The 15,463-nt window shown below is 38.8% G+C and overlaps 1 protein-coding gene across 1 annotated transcript in view; it reads left to right on the top strand.

The window, feature by feature from the left end:
* Positions 1-3,492, top strand: part of rsrc1.L (arginine/serine-rich coiled-coil 1 L homeolog) — a gene marked incomplete at its 5' end in the record, with an annotated part of 180,982 nt that extends 177,490 nt beyond the window's left edge. The window contains 2 exon segments of the mRNA NM_001097052.1: positions 2,164-2,310; positions 3,327-3,492. Of these exon segments, the coding sequence (NP_001090521.1) occupies positions 2,164-2,310; positions 3,327-3,419 (240 nt within the window). The 3' untranslated portion in view covers positions 3,420-3,492.
* Positions 3,493-15,463: the final 11,971 nt, after the last annotated feature.

Raw genomic sequence — 15,463 nt, 5'->3', positions numbered from 1 at the left:
CGGAATGGGAATATACATCTTTGCATATATTAAAACGGAGTCAATATGCACAAAAATAGCACACAATAAAGCACCATGGAAGGTTCTGAACTGCAATGTCATCAGAATGTGCTTCATTTGTGCAGATTAGAATGAGAGTCGATACACACTTTGGAGAACTCTAGGTGAATCCCCGGGGCCCACTCTGCAGCACTAGGGGACCTATCCGTTTACATGCAGCCCACTGGCCACATAGAAAATAGAATTAACCTTCTGTTATAAGCAAAATAACTAGACATTAGTCCCCAAAATGCTCTATATTGACTTTATTCATTATGTGTAAAACCCACTCACAGCTGTACTTTGTGTAGAGAGACCTGCTGGGGTGCCTGTAGTATAATCTGGGTAGTTATTTGTGTTTTTATGGTGCTTAGTATGTTCTTCCACTCCCTTGTCCAATATAGTGAGACCTGTAGTGACCTGATTATGTTAATATCTGTGATTACATTTTATCTACAGACTCAGTGACCAGCAGATGTCAGCTGGCATGTAGACTGGGCTCTATGTACGGGTATAGAATCTGTTATCCGGAAACTTGTTATCCATAAAATTCTGAATTATGCAAAGGAAGTCTCCCATAGACTCCATTTTATCCAAATAATCGAAATTATTAAAGGGGTTGTTCACCTTCCAAACACTTCTTCAGTTTAGTTGTTTTCAGATTGTTCCCCAGAAATAAAGACTTTTTTCAATTTCTTTCAATTTCTTTTTTACCATTTTTCCAAAGTCAAAGTTTAAAAGTTTAATGTTCGTGTCTCTGGTGCTTGTCTTAGGTGCAGACTCTAAACTGTTAAAAGTCTGCAACATTTAGTTGATACATTTTTCAGCAGCATTCCTGAAATATTAACTATTGTATCGATTCTAAAAGCTGTCTAATGAAACTCAGGGATTCTGCTCAACATGGACAAGGATAAGAAATGTTTCAACTAAATGTATCAATTTAGAACAGTTTACAGGGTCGGTGACCCCCCCCCTCCCAGAGCTGCTTTAGAAGGTGAAAAATGGCACTTCAATATTAGAAAAACAGTCACACATAGAAAATAGAAAGTCATTGGAAAATGTATTTATTTCTGGTGAACTGTCTGAAACCAACTGAACTGAAAAAAAGTTTTGGAAGGTGAACAACCCCTTTAAAAATGATTTCCTTTTTCTCTGTAATAATAAAACATTGTACTTGATCCAAACTAAGATATACATAATCCTTATTGGAAGCAAAACCAGCCTATTGGGTTTATTTAATGTTTACATGATTTTCTAGTAGACTTAAGTTATGAAGATCCAAATCACAGAAAGATCTGGAAAACCCCAAGTCCCGAGCATTCTGGATAACAGGTCCCAAACCTGTACTTGTTTTACAGTTTCATTGAAGAATCTCTTGACTCGTGGGAAGCTATGTTCTACTCAACAAAAAAAGAACAGCCAGAATTGTTTTGTGAATCCATAATTGACAATTACAGTCTCCCCTTTATCTCAGAGATCCGTGTTAAGTCCATAGAATAGAAGTTGGAGGACTTTCAGCCCCACACCTCTATGGAAATCTCTCTATATAATATATGTGCAATGCGTGTGGCAGCACAACATGAATAGACAGAGTGATTGATTTCTATACAATCGGTGGGATATCTGTGATTGCTTTGGTAGAAATAATTAATCTATGTTAAAACGGCTCCTTACCCCACTTTACCTCACGTTAATGTGTTTGGACGGCTTCCCTTGCAAGTGTCAGATCTCATACGACATATAATCCATACTAGGCAGCCCCTGCTTTAGATTAGTGTGCCATTCATGACACCCATTATGATCCATCTCAAGGCAGCATTCCCAAAGCCGCTGCTGAGTTATAATGGGATGCACTCTCTCGATTGCTAAATGCCATGCAACTATGATAAATCTCCTCCATTCTTCCCAGCTAATACTCAGGCCTTTTTCATCTGCACAGGTTTAAGGGAGTTAATGGAAGGGTGTTTGGTAAAATACATCTTCTCTGTCTCTTAGTTGAATATTGCCTCATTGCCAAGCAAATAGCATTCAGCCTTCAGAATTAGCCTACCCTCATGCCCAAACTATGCTTGCACGGCTTAGAAACAATTCCAATTATATATCTTTTCATTTTTTTTTTACCAGTCCACTGAAAGCACCGAGACAAAACATGAATCTGCTATACTAGGGTCAGGCACTATCGATTTGTTTGATGACGCAAAAGAATCCGAGATTGGACACATGCCTACTACTATCAAGTATCTGGATGATAACTGCCTGGCACACCCAAATGTAAGCGTATTGTGTAGAGTGGGATTAGAGCTTTTGCATGGGTACTATGGGAATGGTTAAAGGAGTTGTGCACCTTTAAATTACCTTTTAGCTGGACACACAGAATGTCCAGGAACTGCTGTACATATCTGGAAATTTTCTAAAAAGATTTAAACCAAAAAAATTACTTTTGTTATGATAAAGTGATATTCTGAGACAAATTGCAATTGGTTTCCATTTATTATTAGTTGTGGTTTTTGAGTTATTTTGCTTTTTATTCAGCCGCTCTCCAGTGTACAGTTTCAGCAATCTGGTTGCTAGGGTCCAAATTACATAGTAACCATGGTTTGATTTTAATGAGAGACTAGAATATGAATATTTAGAAGGCCTGAATAGAAAGATGAGTAATACAAAGTAGCAATAAGAATAACTCTGTAGTCGTACACAGAATTTGTTCTCAGATTGGGTCAGTGACCGCCATTTGAAAGCTGGAAAGAGTCAGAAGAAAAAGGCAAATCATTCAAAAACTATAAAAAATAAATGAAGGCCAATTGAAAAGTTGCTTAGAATAGGTTATGCTATGACATACTAAAAGTTAACTTAAAGTCTACACTTCTTTTTTATTCATACTTATTTGTTTTTGTCCCTTTTCGTAGTAAAATGGCCCAAGCTACCCCAGCTCAGTAGTCTTTAACTCAACATGGTTTTAGGGGGCAGGGAGCAGAAATATAGTTGTATCAGACATGCTGGGATTGTATCATAAGTAGAGTCTTATTTGGACCCAGTATGAATGATCCTTCAGTGCCCTCTACTACAGGTACTGCTTGACTAGGGGTGGCACATTTTGTACAGAAAGATGTTTGTGTACATGTTCTTCTGAATTTAATTTACACACAAGCATGTCTGTATCCCTTTAATGTCTGTATGCTAACACAATCACTAACAGAACTGGGCTTTATCATTTCATCTTGTGCACATATGAGATGTTGAAGAGCAGGCGCCTTATGACTGACTGTGGCCTGACATTTTTTTGGCAGCTTTATATCGAGAAGGAAGAAGCAGAAGTGAAGTGGTACAAGAGATTAACGTCTCTCCGTCAAGAACGTCTGATGGGGAGCCCTGTAGCATAGTAACCCCCGGATGTGGCCTAAGCTGACCCGTGTCATTTTGTAGTGTTGTTCTCTAATAAATGGTTTTCTTACATTTTTTTTAAACCTCAGGATTTTTGTTGTTGTATTTATGCAGCTCTCCTTACTATGCACATTAGTTGAGTAAGCAAAGCATGTCCAAAGGAGTGAAGATAACGCTCATATACAGACAAGCTTGAAACCCATTATGTTTCCCTATTGAGGAGCTCAATTGATTTGTATTAATAATGGAAAATCAGGAAAAAAATCATCTCTTTCCAAAATTCCATGGCTAACCCCTCCAAATGTTACTTCCATGCAGAGACTGCACATAGGGACCATTCTTAATGCAGCCCCGTCAAAGACATAGATTACATTATGCAAAAAACACTTTCTGGGTGGAGTTCCCCTTTAAATGTAATTGTGAGCTATTTTACTATATAAATTAATTACACATTTTCAGTTATATAAAGCATTATTTGTTTATTCTTTTTCTATTCTGACTTTTGAAACTATGTTGCAGAAGTGAGCGCATCGGCAGGTCTGTAGCTTCTGCTACATTGTTTCAGCAGTCATAACCGAAGGAAGACTAGATACTGCATTCAATAGCAATTGCATTTACATTGAATATTTTTAGTGTATATTAGAACTAGATTTTCTTTCATTGCGCAGATCCATTTAATGAGTATTATACTACCATAACAATTCACCTGTGAAAACTTTCATGTTGAGTAGAAGACAAATGTTTTGAGAGCTGTTTGCCAGGTAAAGCTATGGAAACATTCCAGCTTTAGTGTTTATGGATGACATTTCATGCAAGTAGTAGTACTATAACATTTACTCTATGGCACTAAGCACAAAGCAAAAGGACTGGTTTATCATGAAGGAGGTGAATTCCCTCCAGTGCAGAACAGATCAATAATTCCAGTATGAAACGCCTGAGCTATTCTGCTGCGAAGCAAAAACTCCACTAATTCTCTACGCAGAACTGGAACATAATAATTGGATGAGTAGAAACAATGTGAATGCTTTATGAAGGAGGGCTGTTTTGGTGGAACACAAAAGGTAAATGAGGGCTGTAGAGGAGCTCTGTTTTAAAGGAGAACTAAAGCTTAAAGGAGAAGGAAAGGTTAAAACCAAGTAAGCCTTATCAGAAAGGTCCATCTAAATATACCAGTAAACCCCCAAAGTAGTGCTGCTCTGAGTCCTCTGTCAAAAGAAAAACAGCATTTCTTTCCTTCTATTGTGTACACATGGACTTCTGTATCAGACTTCCTGCCCTCAGCTTAAACCTCATTGCCCTGGGCAAGAGCATGCTCAGTTTGCTCCTCCCCCCCCCTTCTCTACTGTAATCTGAGCCCAGAGCAGGGAGAGACTCAGGCAGGAAGTGATGTCACACCACATTAATACTGCAGCTCCTATCCTAAACAAACAGAGTTTCTTTTTATTCAGGTATGGTAAAACATTCTACAGAATAAATATAGCATTCTAGCTTGCACTATTGCAGCTAATCTATTGGCAATAAAATGCCTCCGTAGCTTTCCTTCTCCTTTAACTAAAGTAGGGCAGAAATGTTGTACATTATGTTTGGGGCTTCTGTACCAGCCCAAGGCAACCGCAGTCCTTTAGCAGTAAAGATCTGTGTCTCCAAAGATGCCCCAGTAGCTCCCCATCTTCTTTTCTGCTCATTCACTGCCCATGCTCTGTGCTGCTGTCACTTACTGAATTTAATAATCAGCCCTGTAGTATCAGCTTATATGACAAACAAAGTCATGTGAGGCAAAAGTATTTTGCTATTGGTTACAAATTATGCAATTTGCCGGATACTGTATTGGCTAGCTCTGCCTTTTTGTGAGTCAATACACATAGTTTATCAGATTATGCTGTTTTGTTTATTTCACAAAAATGAATTTAGAAATCTAACCGTTGTAGATTTACAAATCTACAAATAACAAAATTTCAGATGGTGCCAGTAAAAGGACAGTTATAGTCTCTCTGCAATAAATGATCCCTGAATGTCGAACTGTAATTTAGTGTCATTATGTGAAACTGACTGTAGGTGTCAGTAGAGGTTTCTTTCTTAGTGTAGCTGCATGCAAACCTTTAGCAGTGTGAATGGAATAAAGGGCAGCAGAGGAGGGAACCGTCACAGGACTTTGCAATTGCAAGTTTTCTTAAGGGCGTGGGAGTTATTAGGGCCAGACTAGCTAACAGGTACCTGGATCCTTATACAGCTCAAGGGAAAGAAAGGTTTCTTGATACCAATGCAGATGCATTTGCATTGGCAGAGAGCTGGAAGCCATACATGCATGTGACCAGTGTCGGACTGGCCCACCGGGATACCAGGAAAACTCCCGGTGGGCCAAGGTGTCAGTGGGCCCTCATGCTGCTAAACTTTTGGCCTATTTCATGGCTATTACCTATTTCTTTGAGAACAAAGAGGCTACATAGATGGAATAATTGATTATAGTATGTCAAGAAAACAGACTAGGAGAAAAGAGGTTGATTGAGGAGATGAAGAATAATATACTGAGAGTGGCCCCTGGTCTAAGGTTTTTAGGTTGACTCCTGGTGTCCCAGTCCGACACTGCATGTGACAGCTAAAAGCTCAATGCATAAGGGACTTATCAAAGATCATAAATTGCCTGGCCTTTCACATGTTTTGGAAAGGTTCTCTTGTTTATTAAAACAAAAGTTTTTTTGCATTTTCTTTTCAAATGCTGCATATACTGTGTTTCCTTCTGATATGTTTTTATAGGTGTGTGTATTTAATACTTTCTTTAATGCAAACAGGAGGCAAAAGATGCAGAGGAAAGCAGGCTTGGTTGCAGCTAGGGTTGCCACCTGGCTGGTATTTGACCTGCCTGGCTGGTAAAAATGATGGATGATCCCAATGTTATTAATAGGGAAAAAAGATAAATATATAGGAAGTCCGGTATTTTTTTCCAGAAAAGGTGGCAACCCTATTTGCAGCACACAGCAATGTGACCAGAGCATGTGCTAACTGTCGGCAGTTGAAAGGGGAGACACTTACCCCCATATGCAATAAAAGGCACTAAGTTTGCCCAGGAGCAGTACCCCATGGCAACCAATAGGATTGGCCAGTAAATTCAACCTTCTGATTGGTTGCTATGGGTTACTGCTCCTGGGCAAACAGTGCCTTTTATTACACCCCCCCCCCCAAAATCTGCTATTGCCAAACACATAATAACACGATGGAGTGTCTAGAATAACTTTTCAGATAATTGACAGCTTAAAACATAATGTGCGACAGGGTGATAAAGATAAGAGCCTCTCTAGGATGGAGGCATACTGGATATATCAACTCAAAACGGTAGATGCTTATGGCGGACTCAACCACGAATGGAAGCCAACATGCATCTTTTGCAATGCTCTTTTTCAAGTAATTTAAAATAAATTAAAATTAAACTGAATATTTTCTAACTGATTAAGGGCTCTTACAGACGAGCGTTTAAAGCTGCGCTCCACTGCGTTCCGTTTTTATGCGTTCAGCCAAACGGGTTAAACATGGATAATAATTTTAGATCATTTTTGTTTTTAAAATTTTTTTTTTTTTTACAGTATTTATTTGAATACAATTGGCTACATGTGAAATTTGTAATTCGGAGTGAAATTGTAACAAATAAGTGCAGTCTTTGCATCACAAATGGTTATATTGTATTATTGTTAAAGTAACACTAGGTGGTGCTGTATCAGAGTATGATAAAAGGAGGTGATGTACATTTGAATGTTAGCTTGATAAAAAGCCAAGACAGACTCGAAATGTTGCTGTTACTGTTGCCCTGCTCAGAATAAAGGCTTTTTAATGAAAGTTTGGAGTGTTGCCCATTTCGGATCTCTGCAAGTTTGCATCAAATTCCTCTGGACAGAGATCAGCTAGAGATTTTGACCCCAACATTTTTATTTTTTGCATAATGAAAGGAAATGTAATCCTAAGAAGCCATATACAGATCAATAAAAAATGTTAAAAAGTGACAAATACTGTACTGCTATCAATGGCTATTACATTATAAACAATGTTAATGAACATATAATTGTGTAATTTAATTATAAAAATTAAGCAAACTTCTATGTACATTGCATCTTGAACCAACAACAGATTTTTTTTTAGTTGTAATATCGGAATGTAGGCAGAAAGAGACAGCACTTCACAATGGAACTGATTTTCAAATAAGCTATTGCTTCTCCTCCCAATGTAAATGGAGGAGTTGCGGTGCATTTTACTATTGAGTGCTATTCTCATATCTACCACTAGGTTGTATGGGTGGCACAGGAGCATTTTTAGCCACGCAGGTGCCAGGGAGTTATCTGGTTACCTTCCCATCGTTCTGCTGGTAGGCTGCTGGGGGAAAAGGGGAGGGGTGACATCACAGCAGCCTGCAGTGCAGCAGTAAAGAGTGACTGAACAAGTCACATGGCTAAGGGCACCTGGGAAGCTAAGAACATGTCAATTAAATATTCAATAAATGTGTTTGCTTTTTTGACAAATTGATTTCAACGCAGGATTCTGCTAGAAGAGTGCTACTAACTGAAGCATTTTGTAATAATAACTATGCTTTCCTGTGAAAGAATATATTTAATTATGCAATAAATAATTTGGAGTCTCTTTCATACCCACCATGAACCAGAGAGAGCCAAAGTACTAATATCACCTTTTTCCACTTCACATCACTTTCTATCCAAAAGAGTAAGATATTCATAAAGTTGTACTTTACACTTCACAAGGCTCATGTAAAACATTTTGGGGATTTGGCCAAGTCCCAAATCTTTCACATGGATTCAGGCGACTCACAAAACAGCTGTCTTATTTGGGCTAAATAAATAAATACTTTATTCGCCAATTTAATATTTCAGTGTGCTACTAGATGTTTTTTGCAGCTGTATACTGAACTCTTTACAAGGTAAGGCTCATCCAGATTATGCACCTGTCACTGACTTTGCTGTGTTTACAGCAGGTAAAGCTTCCTGATTTCAATTATAATAATAACTGCCCCTTTGAAGTTAATACAAAATGTTAAGGGATCGTTCACCTTGAAATTATCTACAGAGTGGATGAGTTAGGGAGGAGTTAGAGAGGGTTCCAGGCAAGTTTACTCAGTCCCCAGTATACACTATTTTTAGGACCTGCTCCATTACTAATTATCTTCAAGTAAAAATAAAAGTTGCCCAAACTATATTGGGAACATGACCAGGTGTGACCTCAGTGTGTCTCATTTTCAGAAGAAGCAAAGAGAAAAGAGCAAATGACTCAGCCAGAGGATTAGTGGCAGCATGGGAGAATCGTGCTCGAGGACTCATTTCAGCAACCTGCTCACTTGAGGTTCTTAGTCTATTTATGAGCAGATCTAATCCTGCCTGGCAATGAATTCACCTCTATTTGAAAATAAGCTTGATTCTGACACCTCAGATCCTTCGGGGTTTTTTTTGTGCATCCGGATTCTGCCAGCTTACAAGACAGTATATTAAAATCCAAGTTCTATTTATTCTTCACCATGTGCATTCTCAGCACTTAACTATTTTTAAATGGCTTTTCACATCCAGGCTTTTTTAAATTGGACCTGTTCTGTTTTTGCATGGGCAGCCTATGTTGGATAGGGATGTAGCGAACTGCCGAGTATGTGTTCGCGAACGCCGTTCGCGAACACCGGCAAAAAATGCGAACAGTTCGCGAACTTCGAACATCCGAAAATCGTTCGATTAGAACGATCGAAGGACTTTAATCGTTCGATCGAACGATTTTCGTTCGAATCGAACGATCGAAGCCATTCGATCGAATGATTTCATTCAATCCAATGGCTTCGATCGTTCGATTCGAACGAAAATCGTTCGATTTTAGCGATCGAATGGTCGAATGGTCGAACGATTTTGACGCGAACGCCTATTGGCGAACGTCGCGCGACGTTCGCGAACTTGCGGCGGACGCGAACAGTCGAAGTTCGCGCGAACTAGTTCGCCGGCGAACAGTTCGCTACATCCCTAATGTTGGATGCTAGCATGAAATATTTGTTACCTACAAAATATATAAACGTCTTCCAGAAAGAATTATTGAGCCATGTCTGCTTTTTTTCTCTCGAGTGAACCTTGCTGGGAAAAAAGGTTTCTTGATACCAATATTATTAATATGTAAGAAAGCTAAAAATATAGGAAGGCTTTTCCGGAATAGGTGGCAACCCTAGCAATGTGTTTGCACTATATAATAATGGAATAATCACAATGCAAAGTGTTTGTATCTTTTAATTACATATAGATTATATAATACCCTCTAAATAGTGTAAAAAGGCAAATTATTGGCACAACCGGTTCTGCAAGCAGAGTCCACTTTTTTGGGGATTTGGTTGAATCCTGAACCAAATCCAGACCCAATTTACATATGCAAATTAGACTAAGGAAGCGAAAAAAAATCTGCATGCACAACCTAAAGTCACATGATTTTTTAAGGTTCGGCCTAATCAGAGTTTGCCAAAAAAGGAAATCTGGGATTTGGTGCATCCCTTGTGTTTAATAAGGGAATTGCTATGCTCCTTCAATCTGCACACAAACTGGTGTAAGTGCAATGTAATATAAAGACATCCAATTAGCACAGTTAATTGATTTCACAAAATACATTACAATGAATAGAAAATAGTCTTTGTAAGACAATACATAAATACATATGGAATACATAAAGCAATCCCCTTCATCAATCCTTGTATCTTGAAGTTTAAAGGGCTGGTTCACCTTGAAGTTAAATTTTAGTATATTATAGCATTTCCTTTTCCTAACCACTTTTCTATAGGTATTCATTATTTATTTGTTTATTTTTTAAATAGTTTTTTTTTCAATAATTTGCCTTCCTCTACTGCCTCTTTTCAGATCTCAAATGGTCACACTTACCTCGGCAGCCAAAAACTATTGCTCTGTGTACCTACAAATTCCAGCTTGCTAAACAAAAAGATAAATAATTGAAAAACCACAAATATTACAATATAAAATGATCAAAATGAAATTGTCCATTGCAACATAGTTGTATAAAAACAAATACATCTGACAATCTATATATGGGAAACATTTTTCTAAGAGCAATGGGTATACTAGACTCATGCAGCATATTCAAAATATTGGATGTGTATTAAATACACAATTGCAATTGTCATAAATCAAAAAACGACTTTACCCTTATAGTTAAGGGGAAGTTAATTACCTGTCGATGGTATAGTGTAGATCATATTTCATATCTGTAAAAAGAAGAGGGAAGAAATAAACACCTTCACAGTATAAAAATTAAGGCGTTATAAACCTCATTTAACCCACATGGGAATTTTGTTTGCAAACAATAATCAAAATATATTTCACCTGAAACCTGTAAATGTCACATCCAAAAAACAGAGGACTAAGGTTCACTGTCCTTGTGTGGAAGCAGAAGACTCATTGATCATACTTTTACTATAGGTGCGGGACCTGTTATCCAGAATGGACCTGGGGTTTTCCAGATAAGGGATCCATAATTTTTAAGCCTGCTAAAAAACATTCAAACATCAATTAAACCCAGTAGGATTGATTTGCCACCAAAAAGGGTGAATTATATCTAAATTGGTATCAAGTGCAAGCTACCTTTTTATTATTACAGAGAAAAATAAATAATGTTTTAATATTTTAATTATTTGGTTAAAATAGGGTCTATGAAAGATGGCCTTCCCGTAATTCAGAGCTTTCTGGATAACAGGTTTGCAGAAAATGGATCACATACCTGTATTGAAAAAATGATTGTTATTTTAGTTGGAACTTGAGTTTTCATTTTACTTATATATATTTTTAATGATTATTGTTGAAACTATTAATAATGTTCTAAATGGATACCGGCACCCATTCGTTTGCTAATATGGTTGAGAAGGGACTTCTTCCCAGCATACAGACCAAAAGTTCAGATAGTATGTATATTATAAAAGCATCATGCACACACACACAGTAATTATATGAATGGCAGGTATGCAATGCTTGGTGACCATAAGCCTCAAGAAGGCCTGCTTCATCAGCACTACTGAATGTGATGTTAAAAAGTTCTTGGTTTGTATTTAAAAAGTGGCAAATCTTGCATCTGTTTTTTAAATCCTTGGAAACCAATGCACTTTGATTAGTAACCATTATGACATTACAAATAATGTATAAGAACCCTTTCTATCATATGAGTTGCCGTATGACTGCACTAACCAATACTATTCAAGCTATGCTTCATATGACTATGGAGTAATGAAAACAATTTACAAGCTTAGTTTGTGTGAACTGACAAACACATGCTGGTGTTCACCTTACTGAGGAAACAATATACAGTACATTCTCATTTATGCTGAGGGCAAAAGGGCCTGTGCTTAGTGTTATATTATCCAGTCTGCTTGCTGTTGGCACATGCAATATGAGGCACCAGCAGAAGGTCAATGTATAGTTCTGTGTGCTGTGATGCAAAATCTCAGTGTTGTACTGACTGACCCATTGCTTCTACCTGTTTAGAGGAATAAGAATATTTCATGAGGTGCGCTATATACCTGTATGTGGGTACATTTTGATGATTCATTTCTACTACGTGACATATTAAAGGGGAACTATAACAAAAAATAAAATGTAATATAAGCTTCATCATCTGAAATTAGAAATTTTCAAAGTATAATCGATTAAAAATTCTGAAAAAAAGGGGGCGCAGCACCAATGAATTGAAAAACTCAAATAAGGAGGCAGTGCCCCTCAGGTTACCAGAGGAGGCAAAAAGTAATTCTTGGTACCTCTAAAGGAACTGTTCAGTGTAAAAATAAAAACTGGGTAAATAGGCTATGCAAATTAAAAAATGTTTTCAATATAGTTAGTTAGCCAAAAATGTAAAGTATAAAGGCTGGAGTGACTGGATGTCTAACAGAACAGAACATTACTTCCTGCTTTGCAGCTCTCTTGGTTTCCACTGATTGGTTACCTGTCAGTTACCAATCAGTGACTTGAGGGGGTCACATGGGTCATAACTGTTACTTTTGAATCTGACCTGCATGCTAAGGATCAATTGCAAACTCTCTGAACAGTTATGTCCCATGTGGCTCCCCTTAAAGTCACTGACTAACTCAGAGTTAGAGAGCTGAAAAGCAGGAAATTCTGTTCTGTTCTGTTAGACATCCACTCACTCCAGCCTTTATACATAACATTTTTGGCTAACTAACTGTATTAAGAAACATTTTTTATTTTGCACAGCCTATCTATTTACACAGTTTTTATTTTGACACTGGACTGTTCCTTTAAGAGTCGAATGTCCAGCTCCTTTGCCAGAAAGCCCCTGATAATCAAATTACTTCACTGTTTCCCCCTCAGCATCTCAAATAAGCTCCTTCTGCCTAGAAGATGTATTAGCGCTCTGATACATCTGCTAGGAAAGGGTCTGGGCACCTTGTTAAAACAGAGTAGAGAACAATGCAGCAAAATACTGCAAGAGAACTTCTCTGTGGACAGGGATCCCAAACACAAGACCAAAGTTAACACTGGAAGGGTTTTAAACTCACTCCATTGGTGAATGTGTAACGCTATTTGAAAAATGAGGTGCAAAATGTGTTCTTCGACTAACCCTACTGTGCTGCAGCAAATCTGCATAGAACACTGGACCAAAATGCGTGCCTCGTCATTATGCTAGGCTGGTATTGGTGCATGCCTTCCCCACAAAACTTAAATCTACTAATGCTGCAAATGGGCCACAACAAAGTACTCAGGGGTGAGTTACAATTAGGGCCACTGAGAGATTTGACTTCCTGATAATTATACAGTGCCCACAGGAACAGCCAAACACTGGGGTATTGTTTGTACCAATATACTCAATTTGTATTATTATATATGAACGTCATTGGAATGCCCTTTACTCTTTAGAGCTGTACTTCAGATTCCCAGCCTCAATAGTGATCCCTTAATCTGTGAGTGTTTTGTCAAGATAATGTTGCAGATATTTTATTGGTTCACAAGGCCAATTATAAAGTAAATGCATCAGGTTTTTCACCTGTGGTCAAGGTTCTGAATAGTTTAGCAAGTGATGTAGCTCTTATTATGTTAGTTACTTCTTTAAGGTTTCTCTGCAAGACTTTCTGCAAATAAAGAAATTACATTTTAAAACAAGAAAACGTGCTCTCCGGCTATTTCCTCCTTTACTTCGAAATCTTTGCACTCCGGCACGTGGTTTGCAGCTCGTTTAGAAGCACAAATACATGAAGGACAATCCTATATTTTGTTTGATTTCTGTACTTTAGGGTAGGACTACATGGACGTTTTCGTCGCTATCCGACGTGCTGCAACAGATCGGCATCAGATCGCATGCAATGGAAATAAGGTAAGTGAATGCATTGTCGTGATGGTGTCGCAGCGTGGATCTGAATAGCGACGCGGCTGTCGGATGCATTCGACAGTCGTGTCACGTCGGATCAACGACACAACTTCATCCGACATTTCCATTACTTACCTTATTTCCGTCGCATGCGATTTGACGCAGGTGTTTTGTTGCAGCTTGTCGGATCGCACCGAAAATGTCCATGTAGTCCTACCCATAAAGGTGTAAAGTAAGTGATTTTTATAATGTGGTTTTGTTCTCCTCCTTTAACTCAACTACTGACCAGTAGACACTGTAACATAGTGACCCTTTCTCTTCGTTGGGTGGTGTAATTCAACCACACAAATAAAGGGCACCACTGGTTCTTAAACGGATCCTGTCAAGGGAAAACATGTTTTTTTCAAAACGCATCAGTTAATAGTGCTGCTCCATCAGTATTCTGCACTGAAATCCATCTTTCAAAAGAAGGACACACTATCCCTGGGCCAATAATGTCTATTTCCCTCTCAAAGGACATACATAAGAGAAGCCAATATGGAAGAGTTATCCCATTGGGTCTCCTACAGGAGTGTGGTTTGATTTACTCCATGATTATGCGCTTTTTAAACTACTTCACCATCAGATTGAGCACAGGAGCTCCTCAAGGATGTGTTCTCAGCCCATTGTTGTACGCATTGCTGACACATGACTGCATAGCTAGACACAGCTCGAACCACATCATCAAGTTTGCCGATGACACAACTGTGGTGGGGCTTATCAACCACAACGACGAGTCGGCGTACGGAGATAAGGTTCAGCAGCTGGCAGTCTGGTGCAGTGAGAACAACCTGTCATTGAATGTGGATAAAACAAAAGAGATGATCGTCGACTTCAGGAGAACTCGCCCTGCTCACACACCACTCAACATCAACGGCTCCACAGTAGAGACAGTAAAGACACCAAATTCCTGGGAGTCCACATCTCTGATGACCTCACCTGGACCACCAACACCGCCTCCATCACCAAAAAGGCTCAGCAGCGTCTTCACTTCCTAAGACGACTGAAACGGCCAGCCTTCCGCCTCCCACCCTCACAGTGTTCTACAGGGGCACCATAGAGCGCGTCCTGACGAGCTGCATCTCCATCTGGTACAGTAGTGCCAGCTCTGCTGACCGGAAAAGTCTAGAGCGGACTGTCAGAGCAGCTGGCAACATCATTGGAGCGGCTCTTCTATCACTGCAGGACATCTTCCACAAGCGCTGTGTAAGAAAGTCCTCCTGCATTGCACTGGACTCCACACACCCCTCACACTGACTGTTCACGCTGCTCCCATCCGGCAGACGCTTTCGCAGTATTAAAGCCCGAACAACCAGGCTGCGCAAAAGCTTTTTTCCGCAAGCTATCAGACTCCCTCAACTCACTGCCTGTCCTCCCACTACATTCCAGACACACCTGAACTGTGAACTTAACTTTGTGAACTGTTAATTTATTTGCATAATTCTAAAGGTCTACACATGTACAGTATATATCCAATTTCTGCCTATATATTGCACATTTCATGTTTACATATTTATTGAGTATTTTTAAGTGCCTTTTTTGTGATATGTACTAGCTGGAGCCACGTCGTCTCGTCTCACTGTATATTCGTATACTGCTGAGATGACAATAAAGTTTACTTTACTTTAGAGCCGCTGTAACACTTCCATGGCCCATAGATTTGTACAAT

Source organism: Xenopus laevis, chromosome 5L (assembly GCF_017654675.1).
Source record: "Xenopus laevis strain J_2021 chromosome 5L, Xenopus_laevis_v10.1, whole genome shotgun sequence".
NCBI classification, from domain to species: Eukaryota; Metazoa; Chordata; class Amphibia; order Anura; family Pipidae; genus Xenopus; species Xenopus laevis.
This window is presented reverse-complemented; position numbering and strand designations above follow the sequence as displayed.